Genomic DNA, 24,478 nt, shown 5'->3' on the forward strand with positions numbered 1-24,478 from the left:
CCCAGAATGTATCCCAACCTCTAACTGTAATCCACGCGTTTCCACAATCATGGTCCCAAATTCCAAAGTGTAACCCAACATATAGTAATAGCAAGAAAGGGACTATTGTGCTACAATTTAGCTATCCCACTCATCGCACTTGTGACTCCTGTTATCCGATAGGCATTACATTGTTCATTCGTTTCTTCTTGCGTTTGTCCACATCCAAAACAGTTCCGTGTCGAAAAAATGTGCGTTATTGAACAATCGACGTTTGCAGTGCTTACAGCACGTGGATGTTTTTGAAAACATAATGTAAACTGTAAATGGAGCATCTCGCTGTCTGTGCGGTAGGTATGTCAACTGGCCTGGGACAGTCTGGTGGTTTGGCAGCAGTACAGAGAGTAGCCTAATGTGTCGTCTTCAAGATTAACTTTTATTATAAAAGCAACTGTCTCCAAAAATGTAATGTAAACTGGCGTCTGCGTAACATCCAGTGAGAGAGATTGTGTCGCTCCATTTTCAGTTTGTATTTGCGTGGAATATGATGCTTTAACCAATTGGAAGGGGGGGCCCCTCCAGATGGGGGTACTTTGACTATATTGTCGATGCGCTCGATGTTCATTTTCACGTTGTCGCTGATGCAAACCTATTGGAAGGGGGCCCCCTCGAGCAAGGGGGTATTAGGGAGGCGCTGTCGCTTCCCTCGCAGCAGAGCCCTTCATACAGGCGACGGTGCCATATTATGAAGCTATTTAAAATCGTCATTGCTGTTGGGTACATAACCTGTCGTCCTTGGGGGCCCCACCTACTCGGGGGCCCTAGGCAACTGCCTACATTAACGCAACGGGCCTGCGCACGCACGCACGCACGCACGCACGCACGTGCACACACACACACACACACACACACACACACACACACACACACACACACACACACACACACACACACACACACACACACACACACACACATGTACATAGGACATTCCAGATCTGGGTATCCTACCGTATAAGAACTTCCTGCTGTATCATCAGAGTGACCCCTGACACACAAACAAACATCTGTGTGTGTGTGTGTGTGTGTGTGTGTGTGTGTGTGTGTGTGTGTGTGTGTGTGTGTGTGTGTGTGTGTGTGTGTGTGTGTGTGTGTGTGTCTGTGTGTCTGTGTCTGTGTGTGTGTGTGTGTGTGTGTGTTAGGGATGGCACAAACCGCACCGAAAACCGAAACCGTACAATTCACACACATACCGAACCGAACTGTGCAATCCGTCGCAAACCGCAATTCATGTGCTGCCCAGAAAAATATGTAAAACAGACATTCTAGGAGTATCTTATCCAGTCTCTCTGATTAAAACATTAGCGTATAAGACCAATCAGAGGATGACACAATTAAAATCACACCATTTTCAAATTATGAACCTATACAATAAGCCTATTATAAGCCTATACATCGCTTTTTAACTGCAGTTATATAAATATTGTTTAATATTCCCATTCCCAATCATTTATCATGAACAAAAAAAAAGAACCGTAGAGAACCGAAAACCGTGACCTTGACACCGTGATATGAACCGAACCGTGAATTTTGTGAACAGTACCACCCCTAGTGTGTGTGTGTGTGTGTGTGTGTGTGTGTGTGTGTGTGTGTGTGTGTGTGTGTGAGAGAGAGAGAGAGAGAGAGAGGGGGCGCTGGGGTGGGGGTAGAGTTAGGGAGGGTAGAAAGAAAGAGAGAACAAAAGATGGGAAAGAAAGAGAGAAAAACAAAGGATGGGAATGCATTTCCTCTGATGATGCAAACTGGGGAGCATTACCAGCCACTGGTAGCATGACTCAGTTGTTTTGTTGGCATTCTTCAGGTGCTTATCACAAATCACATACCTGAGGGGAAGGCCAACGTACTGAGAAATGAATATTGGGAAATGATTCATCTTACCAACTCGTCAATTCATAATGACTATCGCTTTCACTCATGTTTCATCATCATGTGTTCTCAGAACAAATGTTTAGAATGGGGTGTGTGTGTGTGTGTGTGTGTGTGTGTGTGTGTGTGTGTGTGTGTGTGTGTGTGTGTGTGTGTGTGTGTGTGTGTGTGTGTGTGTGTGTGTGTGTGTGTGTGTGTGTGTGTGTGTGTGTGTGTGTGTGTTAGAGAGGGGGTGCAAGAGAGTACATGTGTTAAAGTTGCTAAATGGTTTCAGGGTCGTTAAGAGCTGTAGGCTGAGTCTCAAGGTCGTAAGGTCGTTAACAGCCTTTCACCTGCTCACTGCACACACTCCTCTGCTCTCAATGTGTTTCCGTCAGAAACACATTTATGACTAGACGCAGGAAAAAAGGAATATTAGACCTCATGATTGTGCACCTATTTACATAAGTAGAAAACAGAGAATTTCTCTCGCCAAACGGAAAAGACGTGAATTTAGCCATTTTAAAGACTAGATTCATGCTTTTGGATAAACCAATGCTGTTAATTGTGTAGTAACACTTTCAAGAGCTTCAAGAGCTTCAAGAGCTTCAAGACCCTTATTGGTCGTTTTCTCAGTTTGCTCTGAGAGACATCTGACTCAGGGGTTGAAATCTGGGCACACTGCGCTGAGACCTTTTGTCTTTTGTGCTGCTCTAATTGCGAAATCTGAAATACAGCATATATAGGCCAACATAGGGACACTGCTCTACTGACAATAAACTACTGTGGAATGCTAACTATGTGGGTATACAATATACAAGGTGTATGTTTACCTGTGGGAAATGGCCACCCTGTGTTGTCTTAATCTGTTAAAATATGCTTTGATTTGATCAGTCAAACTGGTTTTGAATTCCATCTTTCTCTAAATCGTAAAGCTCACTTGGATCAAAAACGCCAAGGGAGTTGTGCTGATGGACATTGTGTTTGTTGAACATTATTATGACCACAAACTCAAAACAAAGTCCATCAGTGATTTGTTTGAATTTTGTTGGCCATGGCTACTCAATGAACTACACATAATGCTGTGATACGCAAATGTCTACTGAAATGTGTGTGTGTGTGTGTGTGCGTGCGTGCGTGCGTGCATGCGTGCGTGCATGTGTTTGTGTGTGTGTGTGCATGCATGCTTGCATAAAGTTGTGCATGCATGTGTGTCTTCATTTTCCACATTTGCTATTTGCATGGCTCTGAACTGGCTTGAGAGAACGGTGAGAGCATGTGTGTGATTAAACGACCAAGCCTGACTTTCATTTTCTTATGTAGCCTACATACGGGCAGTATATTGGTATAAACCGTGGCTGAAAAATGGTGGAAAAAATAGGGGGCTTAAAAACTTGGTAGAGGGAGTTCAAAAATTATTCACAACACAGAAATATAGAGCCTATCTGTTGAGGTTTTGTATACTGGGGTGTTTTATTGGTAATGTTTGCGACTGAATATGAAGAATGGTGCCTAATGTTACCCGTCACACATCACCTGTGGAGTTTCTATGAAACCGAGGGCGTGCTTTTGATCATGAGGACTATGATGTCAGCAGAATATTTTCCTGGCCGGTTCATTAATCTTATGACTAGAACAAGTGTACCGGATGCCAAGTAGGGGAGTTTGGTGGTAGAACATTAGTAAACATCCCTCCTGAAGCCTCATACAGTATCTGTAGCGCTAAGCTACCGATATGGACCTTTAGCTCAGCGGTATCGTGCTGTGCCTCCCATACCCGAACTGCTAAATTGTCTTGGTAGGTTGTGGGTTCAAGTCCGAGTGAAGAACTATGTCAGATAACCTCAGCCACACATGGGAGGGTGGGGGGCACTTTCAGATGATTTTGTCTCAGGCCCAGGCATAGCTGGCAGTGGCCCTTGTGTTCTGAGCTTGTTCTCACCTCCTGCCTACAGGAAAACAGCACTCTTCAGGAATCTGGTTGGGCCAGAATGCTCCTCACCACTCATCCTCTCAATCTCGCCCATCTCGCAGCTCCTCCCCCCTACTACACACACACACACACACACACACACACACACACACACACACACACACACACAGACACACACACAGACACACACACACTCCTACTGTCGGACGGGCTCGTCTAACCAGTGTGTGCTTCCTGTATCTCCATCAGAATCGGCTGCCCTCTCCACGTCAGCACCTCATCTGTGTGTGTGTGTGCTGGTTCGGGTCTGTGTGTATCTATGTGTTTTCGTATTGTGTTCGCATCTCTCTGGCTCTCATTTCATCTCCTGGAGGAGCAGTATTCTGGTGTCCGTCGTGTCCGTCGCTGCTGATCAGCTCCTGTACCACACAACTGCTACTTGGAGGGGCCTAGCGTCTAGAAGAGGAGTCTAGGAGGGCCTTCTCTCCTCTCCTCTCTTCTCCTCTCCTCTCCTATCCCAGTGAATCATGGGTCGTATTGGCGTGGAGGTGTCGGGCCAGGTGCTGTGCTTCTTCGGCTTTGTTTTAGTGTGCCTGACGTGTGGGCTCCCCATGTGGCGCGTCACGCAGTACATCGGCGCCAACATCGTCACGGGACAGATCGTCTGGGACGGCCTGTGGATGAACTGCGTCATGCAGGTGATGTGAAAAACTCATTTTTTATTACAATGACATTATATGATTATAGTTTTCTCTGCCTTTGTTAAACAAAGATATATTTTGTTAGACTTCTAGGTAATTATTGTGATATACGTACAGTATATTGGGGCAGCTGTGGCCTAACGATTAGGGAAGTGGACTTAAGTTCAGAGTGTTGCTGGTTAGAATCCCACCCCTGCCTCTCTCTTCACTTCCACCCATGACTGACCTAACCCCACATTCCAAGGACTGAAACCAATAACCTGTAAATAACAATTATTTACTTTGCATGAAAGCGGCAGATAAGTGTACGTAATAATGCAATAATGTAATAGAGTTAATGTAATTTACTCTGCAGGAGATTCGCTGTGAAAAACTGCAAAAGCATCAGCTAAGTCGAAATGTAATGTAGGCCTACTGAAATGCTGGCGAGGGGGGCAGATGCAGTTTCGCATCCAGCACTCCAGTGCTCGCTATCTATCCTTCTGTCATTATTTTTTTTTTGTTCATAGGCTAATTAATACATTTTATCCACAATCAATCAATTTAATTCTTTACAGGCAGTTGGCTAGATTCAGTGTTGTATCCAGGACTCCTGGATCAACATGTAATCCACCCTGTAAATAACTTAAATTTTATTATAACATTCTACGGTTATAGCTTACAGATATGTTTTATGGCTTTTTATGCCTTTATATCTGACAGAGACAGTGAAGGGATGACAGGAGATGGGGAAGGGTTAGGAAATGACCTAGGCCGGATTCAAACCTGGGTGCCCCTAGGCAGGGTGCGATTTGTTGAAGAACCAGAAGGAGGGATATGTTTCAGATTTTAAGCATTATCAATGGATTTTTGCAAATATTAAAATCCTGTAGGAAAAGTGGAGGTATCAAAACGAGATACCCCCCCCCCCCCTACAAATCGCACCCTACCCCTAGGATTATAGTTTAATTATATAAAATGTTTAACTCCGTAGGCGACGGGCCAGATGCTGTGTCATATCTAGGATTCCATCATGTATTACCCTGTAAATAATTGTACATTTTACTACGTTATAAGATCATATTTTAATTATGTGAAATGTTAAACTCTGCAGGCGACGGGCCAGATGCAGTGTCGTATCGAGGACTCCATTATGCGGCTGACACAGGACCTGCAGGCCGCCAGGGCCCTGGTCATCATCGCCATAGTGATTGGCTTTGTGGGCATGCTTCTCACCTTCATTGGAGGGAGGTGCACTAGCTGCCTCAAGAACGAATCCAACATGGCCAAGGTGGGTACGGGTACTGGTAGGGGTGTGTTTGTCTGTGTCTGTGTCTGTGTCTGTGTCTGTGTCTGTGTCTGTGTCTGTGTCTGTGTCTGTGTCTGTGTCTGTGTCTGTGTCTGTGTCTGTGTCTGTGTGTGTTTGTGTGTGCGTGTGCGTGTGTGCGTGCGTTGTGTGTGTGTGTGTGTGTGTGTGTGTGTGTGTGTGTGTGTGTGTGTGTGTGTGTGTGTGTGTGTCTGTGTGTCTGTGTGTCTGTGTGTGCTGTGTGTGTGGGACAAGACTGCCTTGCCTATAAACAAATTGCACTAGATTCACATGTCAAACTTTGTCAAAGTTTGTGTAGTGGTTAGGCATTATTTGCTGTGCATGTGTACTTAGGATGGGTTAGGATAGGTTTATGTATTTTTTGCTTATTTACCTGTGCACATGAAAATTGTCCTGCCTTGCCCCTTAACTTTACAGTGTCTTCTCTACATATTGGACAGTAAGAAACTTAGTCCCTAGCGTATTTGAAAGCCCAACAATAAAGTTGATATTTTCCATTTGACCTTCTTGATCTCGGCAGGTATCAATCACTGGGGGCATCCTCAGCATGGTGAAGAGGGTGGTGATATTAGATGGATAGGATGGGATAGATTACTATTGATATGCATACTGTATCTCTAGTTTATATGAAGTAATTGACGATAAAGTTGACATTTGCTATTTGCCCTCTGACCTCCTCAGGTGTCGATCACGGGGGGCATCCTGTGCATCGTAACGGGGGTGGTGATCCTGATCCCAGTGACCTGGTCCGCCACCTTCACCATCCAGGACTTCCAGAGCACCCTGACCACAGAGACACAGAAGCGCGAGATCGGGGCGTCCATCTACATCGGCTGGGCGTCTGCGGCGCTCCTCATCCTGGGCGGCGGCCTCCTCTGCTCCGCCTGTCCCAAAGACGAACGGAACAAGTACCCGCCGCAGCCCCTGTACCCCTACGGTGTCCAGCCACCTGTATATGGACCCCCGCCTCCGGGTACTTACATGACCCGCACCTATGCCCCCGGCGGCAGCGTGTACTCAGGCACTGGGTCGTACATGCCCGCTAAACCCTATGGTGCCCCACCGCCGCCGATGCAGCCTGGCGCGTACTCGGTGGCACCCCGGCAGTACCGCTGATATGGCACCACACCAATCCACAATCAGAGGGGGCCAAAGTAAAAGTAGTAAATACTAGCACATTATATTACATAGTGGTGGTTACACCAGTCATTCCATTGTACCTATTGAGGTGGCTAGACATTGTTGCTACTGAAAAAAGCTTATTTGATCCAACAAGTGCAGAACCAGGTAACCATAGTAACTGTAGAGCAGTTACTCAGGGAAGTTACCTGTTTTGGAAGAAAAACATGGCAGGTTTTGTTTTTACCTCTACATTTACTTTGGCAATCTCTGCACAGAATCAGGACTGTGGGGTACAGCCGGACTGGCTGATGGCTGGTGGGGTAGAGAGACAATGCCCTTCCTAAAAGAAGTGGACTCTTGAGACTGCTGAAGGAGCTAGTCGACCAGTGGATTATGAACTGTGATAGTGCTTATTCAGTGTGTGCGTGTGTGCATGTGTGCATGCGTGTGTTTGTGATTGGCTTATTTGCTTTATTTTATAGTGTGGAAATGAAACACACAGTTTGTGGATTGTGTAAAGAAAATGAAGAGAAGGTGTGAAAACTAACTGGAGAATTCACTAAATATTATTGAATGAACTGCCATTGACATTTTATGCAGAAGTCAAAGATATACACTTGATGTTGCTTTCTTTCGCCAACTGGTTATATTGTGATGGAAAATGTAAAAAAAAGTTGAATTATTGTCAGTGCCCATGTAAATTGTTGGCAATGTCAATGTCTTAATTGTGATCTGTCCTTTACAATTATGTTGTAATACATTTTATTTTATAATAACCATGTATTTTGTGTGTGTTTGTCAAAACAAAATGTTGTTTAACAATGACAAAACCTACCAGTAACACAAGTCAGTGTTTTAATGTATTACATTTATTCAAGCGATTTGAAAAGGATAAAATCTCTTCAAATTCAAAAGAAGCTATTGAAAAGAAAAAAACTCCAACTGTAGTGTGCAGAAAGTAAGTAAGTAGTCTGCACCATTTCCTGCTTCCAGCTAAATCAACCCAAACAGGTTTTGAAGACGTTGCATTCACAGGAATAGACCGTGTACAGGCCACTAGGACACAGTGCTAATGCAGCCCCACCCAGCAGTATTGGCACCCCTTAATTTTATTTACAAATCAGTAATATCTTGAGAAATAAATTGAAATATGTACAACTAAACCACCAGATCTTTTAATTGGAGGTCAGAATATATTTAGAATTGATTTTAAAATATATATATTTTGTAATCTCAAACAATATTGGAGCAATATTGGCAGCCCTCCTTAATATTTGGTTGCACAATCCTTGGACAGCAATGGCAGCCTGAAAATGTTTCTTGTATTCCTCAATGATCTCCTTGCACTTCTCTGGTGGAATTTCCCCCATTCTTCCTTTGCAATATGTTCAACCTCTAAAACATTTGCAGGATTGCTTCTCCTAAAGACAGATTTCACATTCCACCCAAGATTTTCAACTGGATTTATATTTGCAATCATTGCTTGTCATTTTAGAACAGTATTTTTTCCTTTTTCAACTATTCCATACCCATGCTTTTGGATGTATGCTTTGGGGTTTTGTCTTGCTCAAACTTCAAACCAGGTGTTATGGTCTAAAATGATGATACTGTCATGATACCTATGATACGGAAAAGGAGTATCACAATATTATGGAATAAGCAGTAACACAATATTATGGATCTGATCATGGTTGATTTTTGGTAGGGTGTTATTTTCCTGAAAGACTTGAAATTAGTATACCAAGGTGTTTTCAGATGACCTTTATAATTTGGAGATCTTGTTTTTGCAAATAATATTTCGGGTGTCCCTTGGCAGCCCCTTTGTCTTCTTCGCCTGTGTGAAAGGTGACTTTTTAAATACAAATATCATCATTCATTGTCTAATGCATGCCCTATGGACAAAAGCAAATGTAAAAAAAGCAAAGGTAATTCCCATTCGAGATTCACCACATTTGAGTCAAATTACTTTTCCACAGTGATATCCAATATCAGTGACACCATAAGCTTTACTTTGTTATGTCTAATGTTATGGACTATAACATTGCATTAATTACATTACATGGGTAACACTTTATAATAATGTTCCTTAGTAAAGACTCAGTAAATAATTAACTAATGATTAATAAAACATTAACAAATGTTTTTATTATTAACTAAGCTTTATTAATGCTTTATAAAATATCCACAAATGATATATTCAAGATTTTACACACCTTATAACAGACTATTTTATTCATTTACAAGCAACTTGTAAATGTTTGATAAATATGAAATATTAACATAACATTTCCTAGTCATTTACAAGCATTTGTTTACATTTCCTAATCATTTACAAACGTTTGTTAATGTTTTGTTCATCAATAGTTAATTATTTATTAAGTCTTTATAATGCTTTTTTGCATCCATTATTCTAAAGTGTTACCATTACATTACAATATATTACACTGCAGTACATTTCAGTACAGTATATTACATTACATTCAGCAGACACTTTCGAAGCATACAAAGCAACATACAAAAAAAGAGGACAGCACAGCAAGGCATTACAAAGTGTGGGGAAAGGCTACAAGGCAAATTCAAGAAGACAAATAACAATAAAACACGCAGTAGCCTACATCATGGCATGGAGGGATGACGTGGGATGTTAGGTGATTTGAGGTGGAATACATGCATTACTTCTTAGAGTGTCCTGAGGGACCTGAAAAGTGTGAAGTGAAACTGTGTATGTTTTCTGGGTGGCTTATTAGTCTTGACCACTAGATCAACCCAATGGCCTTCTCGCCTCAGCTGTGGTCAAAACTCACAAACGATGTTAGAATAACACATCATCACCCGAACTACATAGAATACCTGACAATGTTCATAAATAACAAATAACGAAAAAAACAGACTGTACATCATGGCATGAAGGGATTTCATTGTTTGATGTGCAATATTACTTTCTAGTGACCAGTGACCAGCTGAGCATGAGAGAGTGTGAAGTGAAACTGTGTGTGGTTTCTGAGTGGCATATTAGTCTCGACCACCAGGCTCTCATGTCTCTTTTTTTTAAATTATGACCAGGCAGCATACCCTTCATCAGATGAACATGATTGACAGGTATGATCAACATCTGATGTACTGTAGGGCATGCCGGCCGAAGACGTCATGTTAAAAACATCTAATGCATGGTATGCTGCCAGAAATGCAGCATTAACAAAGAGAAACAGGAATCTGCTGGACTTTATTTTTGCTGTTTCAGTAACTTTGCTTGGTCCATTTCAGACAGATGTGTGTGTTTCCTTAGTTTGACTTATGGGCGTCTAGAGACCAAACTGACAGGCCTCTCAGCAATTTTGGGCCACCCCTTTCTACCTGTGTCCTGAACAGTTGACCCCTTTGCCCATTCCGTCGGCTTCCCTGGCTGCGGCCAAAACTCACCTGACCACCACTGTGCTATTCTGGTCTAAATGCCATCTGGCTGTTTGTGACAGATTCACATCTCGACCGAAACTTGTTCTGCCATACGATGTGACAAAACGGCCAAGAATCTGGTTGAGCGGGATGGATGGATGGATTTCACCCTCCCGATCATCACTCACTCACACACAGACACGCACGCACGCACGCACGCACGCACGTACACGCACGCACACGCACACGCACACACACACACACACACACACACACACACACACACACACACACACACACACACACACACACACACACACACACACAGCACCCCACCCCCACCCCCTCACAACCACAATGGGCCATAACCCGCCATTGCTCCCAGTTTCAGTTTGGGTTTGAAAGTCTCTGGCCCCGCCCCTGCATCCACCCGCCCATCCACCACCCACACCCTATATCTCCAAAGTGACGGGAAGTCCTCCTTCAGTCACTAACTGACAATCAGACGTGCCAACAGCATCCACTACTGCTTGGAGACACAGAAACACACTCTGAGAGACAGAGAGAGAGACCGAGAAGGACAGAGAGACATTTTGAAAAGCCACCAAAGGCCTTTTTTTACCAGTGAGACAGGAGGAGCTTACCTGCAGGATCCAAGATGGTGTCTCAGTGTCGGCAGATGATGGGGTTCATCCTGGGAATCATTGGCTTCATCGGCAGCATTGTGATCTGTGCGCTCCCCATGTGGCGTGTCACCGCCTTCATCGGCGCCAACATCGTCACGGCGCAGGTCATCTGGGAGGGCCTGTGGATGAACTGCGTTACACAGGTGAGGAACTAGTCTTTATAATGATAATCAGTGATGGGCAAAATGGATTCATTAATTACAATCCAGTGCCACATATTCCAAATGACTTGGTTTTTCCTGTCAGGTGATTGGCTGGTAGAAGGATCACCTGGTTGAATTGGACAATGAATGAATCCATTTTGCCCATCACTGATAATAATAATAATAACAATAATAATAATAATCATTATCATCATCATCATCATAATAATACCTAATAATGATGATAATAATAATGGATGAATTATGTGATGCAGAGCACGGGACGTGTTTTTATAATAATAATAATAATAATAATAATGACAACGCTAATAATAATAATAATGGATTTGACCTATGTAATTTCAGAGCACGGGCCAGATGCAGTGCAAGATCTACGACTCCCTGTTGGCCCTCTCCCAGGACCTGCAGGCTTCCCGGGCGCTTGTCGTCATAGCCATCATCGTCTGCGTCTTCGCCATCATCCTGGCCATCGGCGGTGGCAAGTGCACCAACTTCGTGGAGGACGAGGGGAGCAAGGCCAAGGTGGCGCTGGCCAGCGGCGTCCTCTTCCTCATCGCCGGTGTCCTCGTCCTCATCCCCGTCTGCTGGACGGCCAACACCATTATCCGGGACTTCTACAACCCCATCATGACCAACGCCCAGCGCAGGGAGCTGGGGGCCGCGCTCTATATTGGCTGGGGAACGGCCGCCATGCTGCTGCTGGGAGGGGGCCTGGTGTGCAGCAACTGCCCCCCCAAGGAGGATGACGACTACCCTGTGAAGTACTCACAGGCAGCGAGGTCTACCGCCACCAGCCGTGCCTACGTCTAAGGACAAGGACACCTAACTTGTTTCTCTTTGCTCCGCTCTGCTGTGCTCAATCACGCCTGTTGACACTCATTGAGGGACAAGGGACAGAAAGGGACATTGACTGCAATGGCTACAACAAGGGACATTGTTTTGGTGTAGATTCTTCGGATCCTTGTAGTCATGGTTGCTAGTAGACCACTATACTATTAGTGGTTCGTGGTTGTTATGACTACTGATTGACCTTTAATAGACCTAGTTTTGGGATGATGGAATCTTGCCAGTTTTATGTTTTTGTCCATGGCACCCACTGGATATGCCCTGTATGGAAGACAGGGGAGGCCAATTTTACTGGGACTGAGTTGGAGGGAAGAAGGAAGGGGCAAAGTGATTGTTTTTTTTTATTATTTGAAATTGCCTCGTGGACTGAAGTGTATGTGCAGTAAGTTGACCAACCATAATGTGTGTGGTTGATTGTTTGACACATCAAAGTAAATATTGAGATTAATTTTGTGTAATGATATGGTAAAAAATATCACTATATTATGATTAGTCATTTGTGTTTTTTTGACTGTGAAATAAGACGATGGAAGGAAGCTCAATTTGCTATTTAAACTCTGTTCTGTATATTCTGTGTACCTTTGAAATAAAATAACGAACATTTAAATTTTACATGCTTGTATAATTTAATCTTTTATCAGCATTTCAATGTCTGTCTCCCTATAGTGAAGGCCTTTATTTGCTGTTTTCCTCCCTCATTTTTGCACTGTCCTTATCAGTCATGTGTTGTGCTGGTAAAGTCTATTTGTTGGGTGATCGAAACCAAAACCACTCAGTTTCTGGCCATGTCTCACTCTCAGAAAGTGATGGCAGGAGAAGAGAGAGTGTGTGTGTGTGTGTGTGTGTGTGTGTGTGTGTGTGTGTGTGTGTGTGTGTGTGTGTGTGTGTGTGTGTGTGTGTGTGTGTGTGTGTGTGTGTGTGTGTGTCTGTGTGTGTGTGTGTGTGTGTGTGTGTGTGTGTGTGTGTGTGCGTGCGCGCGCGCTGCATGCATGTGTGTGTGCGCGTGCGTGCGTGCATGTGTCGTGCGTGTGTTTGGGGTGAAACTCGTGTCTCTATCTAGATCATACAAAAAGAATGAAAAGAATCAGCTGAGAGGGCAGAGCAGCTGGTACTTTATGTGGTGTGGAAAGCCACAGGTCTACTGCTTCAGTTATTCAGACTCATATATGTATATACATGTATATTGGTGTAAATAAAATGCCTATACCAGTATTTACAGATACTGTACTCTCTCCTCTATGTTGACTTGGCACACATGTCTGTCTCATGGATGTCGCCTATTGACACACATTCAGGCTGTGTAAACAGTGCAGCACATTGTTTTATCCTCTCAGTCAACCTCAGGCGAAACCCAAAGCTAGTAAAACCGGCAAAGTTTTTTTTTTGTCAAATTCTCTCTCTCTCTCTCTCTCTCTCTCTCTGTCTCTCTCTCTCTCTCTCTCTCTCTCTATCTATCTCTCTCTCTCTCTCTCTCTCTCTCCCTCAGTTAGTGTATTTCCTGATGTGGCTTCGTTGAGACCAAGGGAATGCTGTCATACAGGTCAGGCTCCCCGTGCTACATGCCTCATCACCCACACATGCTCTCCAGCAGCAGCAGCTGCCCTAACCTAAATACAATATACAATAATAATAATAACAAATACATTAATAAAGAAGAATAAAAAAGGGCATTGTGTAGAGGTGGATTAAGAAATATGCCCCCCTGAGCCAGACACTGTCTTGGCCACCCAACCCCCCAAAAAACACACCTTGACCCTGCTAATCGGACAGGCAGGTAGGCTAATTAAACACTATGATACACACCAGTTCCCCCATGTTATAGAGTGGGACAGAAATAGGCCTATACGTATACATACATTGTGTGTGCTAAGAGAGGTATGGCAACACATTTTTGGCAGGGGGTGCTGTTGGTGGGTGAGCAATTTGTGTTGGGGGGTGTGGGGGCCCTGCTCCAGAAAATTCAGCATTTTTAGATGCCATTTCCTGCATTCTAATCAATTTTAGAGCAAGGAATGGTAAATCCCATCTCACTCACTCCCTCAGATTTGAGAAGTTGAGATGACAAAATGAATGTCGCATGGCCACATGTGATGCTATTCAGAGATTAGTACCCATCAGTCATGACTGAAAGCCCAAAAGCGTAATTTTGAATGCTGAATCCACCAAACAGTAGGTAGGCCTACACACAACACAGTCATTTTTGTAGCAACCACAATCAATGGTAGCAACTCATTAACTCAAATGAAAGAAAGATAATTATTGCAAAGGTGGTTTTGAAGGCTGATTTGGGTCGTGGGCATGGGGCTAAGTTGGTTTGGCCCCTTGGGGCCTTGGCCCTTTGTCCCCCTGAGGGCTACCTGGCTCCCACGGCCATCACATTGGTGATGACAGTCTGCGCTACTCCGCTTTGTTTATACTGTGTACAAGTGATGGCTGCATATTAATCTGGAGCCCATGAACACAGCTCACTTATTGTCCAGCCTGGATGAAATTGGCTATAACATTGGTATATTGCTAGGAATACGTATGAATTTCTGCTGCTCTGTTCTGGTGTGTTGCTCTGCAACATTACAAAGCAAAACTACCACACACCATCTTCATCAGTGAAGTTGTAATTGACATGTTTTGTGACATGTATTGTGATGAAAACTGCCTTTGACCTCTATTGCAACTATCCATTCAATCACAACCACGGACAGAATAGGACTGTTACGAGGTGTAACATAAAGGAGAGTCCAATGCAGAAAAATGCCCTTGATGTGAATTTAATAAAAGGATGTCTTTGGGTTTACAACTGAGTAACTGCGCTCCTCTGCAAAAACTCTAAAGTATCAAAGTATCAACAAGTACCAAGGGCAAAGGCAAAAGGGCAAAAATCGCACCGTATAACGATGGGCAGTGTCAAAAGGGGAAGCCGCAAATCCAGAAGCAGGAGGATAGTGATGAGACTTCCACTGCAGCTTTTGTAGCATAACGCCCCCAGGCCACAGGTGGCATCAATACTGCTGGAGCGGTTCTGTTGAGGGCATAATAAAAGCAAATGTTAGGGGGTGCCAAAAACAAAACAATAAGGGATAGAAAAATAACCCAACCAGGGGTCCGTTTCTCGATTCATGTCGTTGCTAACCGTCTTAAGACCGTCTTAAGACCGTCTTACCATTCCCTTGGATTTAGTGGTGAGCGTCACTGTCAAGAGAGAGTTGAGTCGTTCTTACGAAGGACATTGCTACCGTCGTTAGCAAAGGCGCTTTCAAGATACGGACCCCAGGATGGTAACAAGGATAGAGTCGACATCCTCTATTGTCAGCCAAAGGCGCCACACATGAGGGCAGAATAGAATAGAGTAGAATAGAATAGGATAGAATAGAGATCCTTTATTGCTGACCAAAGGCACCACACATGAGTGTGTGAGTTAGACCAAGGGTAAGGTGATTATTTGTGAAGCATGAACTGTGTCTCTATCTATTTGCGGCATTGTGTGTGTGTGTGTGTGTGTGTGTGTGTGTGTGTGTGTGTGTGTGTGTGTGTGTGTGTGTGTGTGTGTGTGTGTGTGTGTGTGTGTGTGTGTGTGTGTGTGTGTGTGTGTGTGTGTGTGTGTGTGTGTGTGTGTGTTGATGAGAGCAGTGAGACAGTCTATTGAGAGTTTTTTCAGGAGGATGGGAGATGATGTTGTTTGTTTGCTTAACCCACCTGAGTTTAACCTACCCGTATGCATTTAATCATTTAATTTGTCATGGCTTTACTTACAGTAGCTTTTCTCAACGGGGGCTCTAAAGTCCCCAACAAGGCATTGAGAAGGATTCTTAGAGGGGTGATAATTATTTGCTATTGGGGGGCAATAGTCCATTGTATTTTCTTAACACTAAGGGGGGCTTTGTCATGATTGTGATGATGTCAATGAACACGCATGCATAAACAGTCACACAAACACACATACACACACGCACACGCACATGCACACACACACACACACACGCACACACACACACACACACACACACACACACACACACACACACACACACACACACACACACACACACGCACACACACACACACACACACACACACAGCCCCGTATGTATTTCCTTGTAAAGCTCTGTAATGTGAGCGACATCTCCAGGGGATAGAATTGTGCTGAAGCCTTTGTCTCACAGTAACCACGGAAACCTGTAATGCAGGTATACTTCGTTTTTTGGCTGGCTTGGAACACCTAACACCTGTGCTGCACGCAACACACACACACACACACACACACACACACACACACACACACACACACACACACACACACACACACACACACACACACACACACACACACACACACACACACACACACACACACACACACACACACACACACACACACACACACACAGGCTCACATAAAACACAGACACACACCTCCTTGTTCGAGACCCATATAAAAAGCTCATTCCAGCACTGACTCCACTGTCCTCGATCTTTCTTCGCTGTGTGGAGTGCTCATGGTGTCTGCAGTTTTTTGAGGCTGTGTGTCTTTGGAGACAGTGTGTCTTTTGGCGGTCGTCTTTGGCGATTGTGTGTTTCAGAGAGATAGTGAGTGTGTGCTTTGGATAGCGTGTTTGTAGTCTTCAGAGTCTGTGTGTATGTCATCTGTGGAGAAAGAGTGTGTCATTGGTGGAGAGTGTGTGTGCCATCTTTGTAGTGTGTATGCGTAGTGTGTGTGCGTAGTGTGTGTGTGTGTGTGTGTGTGTGTGTGTGTGTGTGTGTGTGTGTGTGTGTGTGTGTGTGTGTGTGTTAGTGTGTGTGTGTGTGTGTGTGTGTGTGTGTGTGTGTGTGTGTGTGTGTGTGTGTGTGTGTGTGTGTGTGTGTGTGTGTGTGTGTGTGTGTGTGTGTGTGTGTGTGTGTGTGTGTGCGTGTGTGTGTGTGGTCAGCATGGTATCTGCGGGCCTGCAGATTCTGGGCAGTGCCCTGGCGTTCCTGGGGTGGGTCGGGGTGATCCTGGTGTGCGCGCTCCCCATGTGGCGCGTCACTGCATTCATCGGGAACAACATCGTCACCTCGCAAACCATCTGGGAAGGAATCTGGATGAGCTGTGTCGCCCAGAGCACAGGACAGATGCAATGCAAGGTGTGTTCACACTCGATTATTATGGGGCTATTCTCTGTATGTGGATATGGGGTTTATTATGGGTCTACTTATAATGATCTTTGGGGTATTCATGTGGATTAGATGTGTAGCATATAAGCAAAATGCAAGGCCTTTACACTTGATTGTTATAACTTACAGTATGTGGATATGGGATTTTTTGATGTGTTATCTACAGCATGCTGATATGGGTTTACTATGGTACTGTGTGCGGATATGGGGTTTATACTAGGGTTACTTACAGGGTTCATTGTGTTACTCGGGTGGATGAGCTGTGCAGCCCAGAGCACGGGACAGATGCAATGCAAGGTCTTTACTCTCAGTACTTTAGGGTAACTTATAGCCTGTTACTTACAGTGCCTTTGGGGTTTATTATTGGATTATTTATTGGATAAGATGTGTCGCGCAGAGCACAGGCCAAATGCAGAGCATGTTTATTATTTTGGGGTTATCCATGAGGATTTGTGGGTTTTAAGCACCTGTGACATTTTACAACCAATTACATATCGTTCATCTTTGTCGCTCTCAACAATGACAAAAAGTCATGATGTCACCACGTTTGTTCACACTATTCTCAGTTGTCATGCTGTGTTATTATATGGTAATTATGCGGCTTGAAGGTTATTTATTAGCAAATTCTCAAATCTTGAAGGTGTATGACTCGCCATTTTGAAAGTGGTGTATATGGCAAGTGCATGTGAATAAATGTTAACACAGCTTACTTTGACTTTGATCTGAAACTTGAATCTCGAGAGGTCTACAACATGCTGGGTGATTATGTGGCTATTTATGGGCATTGTGGCGATATTTATTTATTAATAAATTCCTGAATCTCGACTCTGGTCAGGTCTACGACTCAATGCTGGCGCTGACTTCCGACCTCCAGGCCGCACGGGCGCTGGTCGTCATCTCCATAGTGATTGGCATCGTCGGGCTGCTGATGGCCTTCGCTAGCGGCAAGTGCACCAACTTCCTGGAGGAGGAGGCGGCCAAGGCACGGGCCAGCATCGCGGCGGGTGCGGTCCTGATGCTGAGCGGACTGCTGTGCCTCGTCCCTGTATCCTGGACCGCCAGCATGATCATACAGGACTTCTACAACCCACTGCTGACCGACGCCCAGAGGCGAGAGCTGGGCGGGGCGCTGTACGTGGGGTGGGGGGCTGGGCTGATGCTACTGCTGGGGGGGGCTCTGCTCTGCAGTTCTTGCCCTCCCAGGGAAGAGGAGGAGGGGCAGGGGTTGAAGGGCAAACACTCCTCATCAGTGCCACTCCCCTCACTCAGGTACCAAGCCATGAAGATCAATAAACCACACAGTCAGTCTGACTCTGTGCCTAGTCATAGGCCACCAACACCACGCAGTCCAACGCCATCTAAGACCTACATCTAAGGAAACCATTTATGCAGATGGGTCAAAGACGTTTTCTTAAGATGTCAGGTGGCGCAACGGCATCTAATGCCCATAGATTAATTAGTAATTAGTAGTTGATATGCTGTAATGAATATACTTCTTAGATATTCCACTAAAAAATCCATAGAACAGTGGCAATGGCTGATGTTGTGTCGCCTTGGTGTGTGCGACTGCTGAAACGTCACTGACACAGATGCTTCAAGACCTTCATCTGAGGAAACCACTGACATCAAGACCTACCTGCATATGACAGTGCCATGTCTGACAATCGCCACCAAGACCTTGAACCTTGACCTTGACCCCGGGTGACCTCTTTGCATTTACATTGCATTTGGCAGAGGTAGTAAAACTAAAAGTAAATCCATGGCGTAAGTACAAACAGCACATGACATTACATAGTAGCTGTTACACCATTTACTACATTGTACCCAATGAGAGACTGTGCAACAATCTAACAAGGACCTAACAACCTAAGAAACCTAACATGGACCCACCACAGTACTTGATCCAACCAGTGCAGAGGAAGCTGATCGTAAGACAAGTACACAGGTCTACTAGGTACTCAGAAAAGTCACCTGTGTTGGAAGGAAAATGTTTCTTTTTTACTTCTACTTTTGAAACCTCTGCATTTGGGAAACAATTTTATCCAATGCGTCTTACAATCAAGGAGTGCATATGCCAAAGGTTAGTGTTTTGTATTTTAGATACATTAGTGCAGGGTTATGTACCACACACACACACACACACACACACACACACACACACACACACACACACACACACACACACACACACACACACACACACACACACACACACACACACACACACACACACACACACACACACACACACACACACACACAATGCCGCAAATAGTCACGAAGGAGAAGAGTCTTAGCTTGCTTCTTGCTTCTTGCTTCTTCTTTGCCATGTTGAGACCTGGACCCCATCATGGTCCAGGTGTGTCATCATGGCAAAGAAGAAGAAAGAAGCAACAAACAAACACCTCTTGATGATGGTGATGGTGTGTAAACAATCACTTCTTGAATGTGATCAACTTATGATCGTAACCATCTTATGAATGTTGTCGCTTCAGCATGTACTGTGTCATCAACACTGTCTTCTTGTGGATGTAAGATCAGAGGGGTATACTAAGAACAAGGTTAAATGATAAACCAGGCTTAGTTAACATAGGCCTACAGGAAGTGGAAACCTGCTAATAGATATAGGCTACCTGCAGGCATCATTTAGTTAAGAAAATGAGGACCCCAGGCTCTTCTATCAGATGATTTACCTCCACAATGTTAACTTAACCTGGTTTACTACCCAAATTGCTAACTGACTGGCATCTACACTTTCACGAAACACAACCCAGCATTGCCTACATCGCATTCCTCGTGCATTGTCTCTCTTCTGGGGGCTGTGGATGTGTAGCTATAGAGTTCAATGAAGGATAAGGTGAAATGAAGGTTGTGTTTTTTATTATTCTTACAATTTAATTCACTGATATCTGCCATGAAGCACTTTTGTTATTTCTGCTACTGTGTTAGACTGCTATGAAGATTCTTCCTTTTTATATGTTTTTTTATGTCTTTTTTAACGTCTTTTCACAAAAGATGTATTATCTGTAATCTTGATTTGAAATCAAGAATAGTTTATATTGTTTTCTGTAATTAGTCTCTTCTATAATAAAGTTTTCTACTTAGGCATGTTTTTCTCCTTGTTTGTGACATTGACAAATTTGTTGAGATCATGAGCAGAATTTAAACGTTTTCAAGGAATTATAATCAGGAGAGGTGTCACACAGCCTCACAGTGCCCCACCATTACCGGAAATCACCTACTTAGGCATGTTACTTTTTTATTGAAACATAATGGTTACGTGCACAAAACACCACAGTTGCAGAGGTGGTACAATTCACTTTGAAAAGAGAGATAATTATATGAATGTGTCGGCTGACCAAACTTGATAGGGGATAGTGGATGGATAGTAAAAAATGACGAGATGAAGAGAGTGATCACTTATTTTGTCAAGGAGCCACCCTTAACCATATTAACATTATTAGCAGATTGGCATGTAATTGATGGTAAACTGAGAGAGCTGAGAATCGGCCATCCGAGAGAGCGAGTCTCCGTTCTCACAGGGGGATAGGTGGCTCACGTTACCTGCACTCCTTTCACCTGCAGACACACCCCTCACCTGACATACACATACTGGTTTCACCAGGAAACACACACACACACACACACACACACACACACACACACACACACACACACACACACACACACACACACACACACACACACACACACACACACACACACACACACACACACACACACACACACACTAGTCCCACCAGGAAACACACACACATAGGCCTACACACACACCCACGCACACACATTCATTGCCTACTTCAGGACTTCAGGCCCTCATAAATAGCCTTCATTGTTTTGGTTTCAAGCCAGCTTTTCAAACAAAAACAACTGTCTCACTTTTCAAAAAATGCAAGAGGACGCGACATGCTGAGGGCCTGTCTGGGGTCTACTCCCGGGCTGGATGTGTGCTGCAGTCAGCCTAATCCTATCTGCCCGGGATCTCTTTGTTAGTTTATGGGTGCCCGCCTCCTCCTTTAGGGCATTTAAACTATTTAAATTAAAGTCTGATGGGTAGCCATGATAAGGTTTCTGGTTCAGCGTGTCACACAGAAGGAATCAGGTCTTTCTCTTTCCTGTCTCATCACACAGTAGGACTAATACAGAGAAGGTTAACCCCTTTGCGCAGAGCCTATGTTACAACCTTTAAGTCACCAAAATTGTAATGGCTATGTCTTAATCTGTTAGCCTACTTAAAGCTCTCTGTAATGTCCTAGCAATGTTATTATGATGTAGTTAAGTATTTTCAGCAAATAGTGAATAGGCCCGCCGGCGACCCCATCTGCACAAAGAGGCTACTGTGTCTGTACCCACACAAATGGAACAAAGTAGCAAGTTTTCTCTTCTACTGGCCAAAGTGAATTTTCACAAGCATGTGGCTGGTTAGCATGTATTAATTTAGAGTCCTGTCTATAATATTATAGCCAGCAACTGAGCCAATCAATGTTAATGGCAACAATAAATACACTTTTTGCATTCTATACCTATATTGGTCTTACACCGTGTCAGGCATTAAAGTCACATATTTCTAAGTTCCAGTGTGTAGCCTAACATTACTAGAATTCAAAAACCTTTTTTCATGAATATTTTGCAATGTGAATAGTAAACATCTTGGTTTGTTAAATTGAATTGGATAATAAAGTTTCTCTGTTGGTTTAGTGGGGTGAAGTCAACCCGTCTTTCATTATCTGTGCTGCTTTGTTTACAGTACACCTGCACCTGGTTGAACTACCATCACCGCAATGCCACCTGCTCCTTCCTGCTTCTCAATGAAGTCAGACACTGCCACCCAGTGGACAAACCATGTTACAGTACCAGTCTGATATTGTCACTGCATTATTGACATAAAATGCAGATCATGTTATACGTTTGTTACTGTTTATTGACCCCTTAACCCGCAACCCCCCCCCCCCCCCCGTAACCCGCAGGAGCTCTTTGAGCAGGCCACTATCAGTCAGGCGAAGGCCATTGTAGCGGATGGTGCACTAAATGGGGAATACAACTATCTGAACTCAGGGAGGAGGTTCAGACTCCCTTGTTGCAAATATAATCGTTCAAAAAAATCCTTTATACCTCATTCAATCAAGCTACTGAATAAACAGGGAATAAGAGATTTTGAGTGGGACAAAATTGACCTCTGTATCTAGTGTTGGTACTGTTGGTGGGGATGGAAACTAGGGTAAAAGCTGGGAGGGGGATATGTAGACATGAATGTGTGTGTGTGTGTGTGTGTGTGTGTGTGTGTGTGTGTGTGTGTGTGTGTGTGTGTGTGTGTGTGTGTGTGTGTGTGTGTGTGTGTGTGTGTGTGTGTGTGTGTGTGTGTGTGTGTGTGTGTGTGTGTGAGTGGGGGGGGGGCGGGGGGGCGGGGGCACGTATGGATTGGATGGGTCAGGGGCAGTGGGTTAGGACATCCAGTGCTTCTGAGCATGTACACATGTTTTTCTTGTGAGTGAATTCTATTGTTGTACTGTTGTTTGTTTTTCTGTGTTGGTGTCATGTGTCCTATGTGTTCTATGTGTTTTATGATTTTGCAAGCTCCCTGTCTCCAAAGCAAATTTTCTTCTATAGATAGTGTTGGTTGGGCCATAGGTCAGTCTGTGTTTTGGTAAAACCAGTTCTGCATCCAACATAAATCTCTTTCCCTGCCATTTATATTGACCCAGGTCCCCATTAGGCCATGGCTCTGCAGGTGTTGGCCATCTCTCTATCCATGCTGGCACCAGACTGATGCACGCTACCAGTCATAATGACCCATATCTCTTTCTCTCCTTTTATATCTTACATATTTCTTTCCTCTTTCTCTCCATCTTTCTCTCCTCCCCCCATCGATCCATCTCTCTCCTCTGCTCATCCATCTCTCCTCTCCATTGATCGGCACACTCCCCATGTGGAATTGACCACGACACAACAACCCATAACAACCCACATCTGTTCTTTTCTCCAGGTCTCTCCATGGTTAATAATAACTTTCTTTCTTTCTTTCTTTCTTTCTTTCTTTCTTTCTTTCTTTCTTTCTTTCTTTCTTTCTTTCTTTCCCCTCTCTCCTCTTTAGGTCATCGATGGGTCTGCAGGTGTTGGGCATCTCCTTGTCCATGCTGGGTGTGGCGGGCACCATCCTCATCTGTGCCCTCCCCATGTGGCGCGTGACGGCCTTTATCGGCACCAACATCGTGGTGGCGCAGGTCTTCTGGGAGGGCCTGTGGCTGAACTGCGTGTACGAGCGCACGGGCCAGATGCAGTGCAAGCTGTATGACGCGCTGTTGGACCTAGACCCCCACCTGCAGGCGGCGCGCGGGCTGGTGGTAGTCGCCATGGCGTTGGGCTGCCTGGCGTTCCTCATCTTCCTGGTAGGGGCGGATTGTACTAACTGCCTGAGCGAGGAGGAGCAGCCGCGCGCCAAGCGACGCATCGTGGTGGCGTCCGGCATCACCTTCGTGCTGGCGGGGCTGGTCACCGTGGCGCCCGTCTCCTGGACGGCGCATTACATTATCCGCGACTTCCACAACCCGGTGGTGCACGAGGCGCTCAAGAGGGAGATGGGGGCAGCCATCTACCTAGGCTGGGTGACGGCAGGCCTGCTGGTGGTGGGGGGAGGGGTGCTGTGTAGCAGCTGCCCACCGCCCCGGGAGAGACATCATCACTACTACGCTGGCCGATACACACACGCACACACACAGTCACACACGCACACGCCTGCTACACACTGCAGCTACGCCATCAAGAACTATGTATAAACTAAGACAGCGGTGTGATACACACACACTATACTGCAGGTTTGCCTTCAAGGATCACACACACACACACACACACACACACACACACACACACACACACACACACACACACACACACACACACACACACACACACACACACACACACACACACACACACACACAAAGTCTGGACCAGGGCAATATCTTCCAGTTGAATAGCCTACTGATGACAGTGTACTACCTGACCAGAGCCACTGCTCAAACATCAGACTTTAACTTGACTGACTGGCTTATTATTGTTGCTTTGAATGCTGTTGAATGACATATTTGAATGCCGGTGAATGTCATAGGCAATGCAAATGATGAATTATGTATGCTGTATATGACAATACCAGTGGGTTGTTCTTTGTTTGTGTAGGACAGTTGGCATCATCCGCCAAACATAGTGTAGCTAATGCTTCCAAACTGAAAGCAAGTGAAAATAGTCTATAGACACTATAGGAACAAAGTAAATGCCATTCA

The 24,478-nt window shown here is 44.6% G+C and overlaps 3 protein-coding genes and 1 pseudogene across 3 annotated transcripts; all 4 read left to right on the plus strand.

The window, feature by feature from the left end:
- The window catches only part of LOC134454029 (claudin-3-like), an 11,926-nt pseudogene extending 4,248 nt beyond the window's left edge, over positions 1-7,678 (plus strand).
- A 3,162-nt stretch (positions 7,679-10,840) lies between these two features.
- On the plus strand, positions 10,841-12,651 carry LOC134454027 (claudin-4-like). Its single transcript, XM_063204773.1, has 2 exons — positions 10,841-11,168; positions 11,535-12,651. The coding sequence occupies exons 1-2, from the start codon at positions 10,998-11,000 to the stop codon at positions 11,997-11,999; spliced, it is 636 nt and encodes a 211-aa protein (XP_063060843.1). The 5' UTR covers positions 10,841-10,997; the 3' UTR covers positions 12,000-12,651.
- Positions 12,652-16,907: 4,256 nt separating this feature from the next.
- LOC134454756 (claudin-4-like) lies at positions 16,908-18,555 on the plus strand. Its single transcript, XM_063205915.1, has 2 exons — positions 16,908-17,150; positions 18,016-18,555. The coding sequence occupies exons 1-2, from the start codon at positions 16,956-16,958 to the stop codon at positions 18,553-18,555; spliced, it is 735 nt and encodes a 244-aa protein (XP_063061985.1). The 5' UTR covers positions 16,908-16,955.
- A 4,744-nt stretch (positions 18,556-23,299) lies between these two features.
- On the plus strand, positions 23,300-23,974 carry cldnj (claudin j). Its single transcript, XM_063205917.1, has one exon. The coding sequence runs from the start codon at positions 23,300-23,302 to the stop codon at positions 23,972-23,974; it is 675 nt and encodes a 224-aa protein (XP_063061987.1).
- Positions 23,975-24,478: the final 504 nt, after the last annotated feature.

The sequence above is a fragment of the Engraulis encrasicolus genome, chromosome 8 (genome assembly GCF_034702125.1).
Source record: "Engraulis encrasicolus isolate BLACKSEA-1 chromosome 8, IST_EnEncr_1.0, whole genome shotgun sequence".
Taxonomy (NCBI): domain Eukaryota; kingdom Metazoa; phylum Chordata; class Actinopteri; order Clupeiformes; family Engraulidae; genus Engraulis; species Engraulis encrasicolus.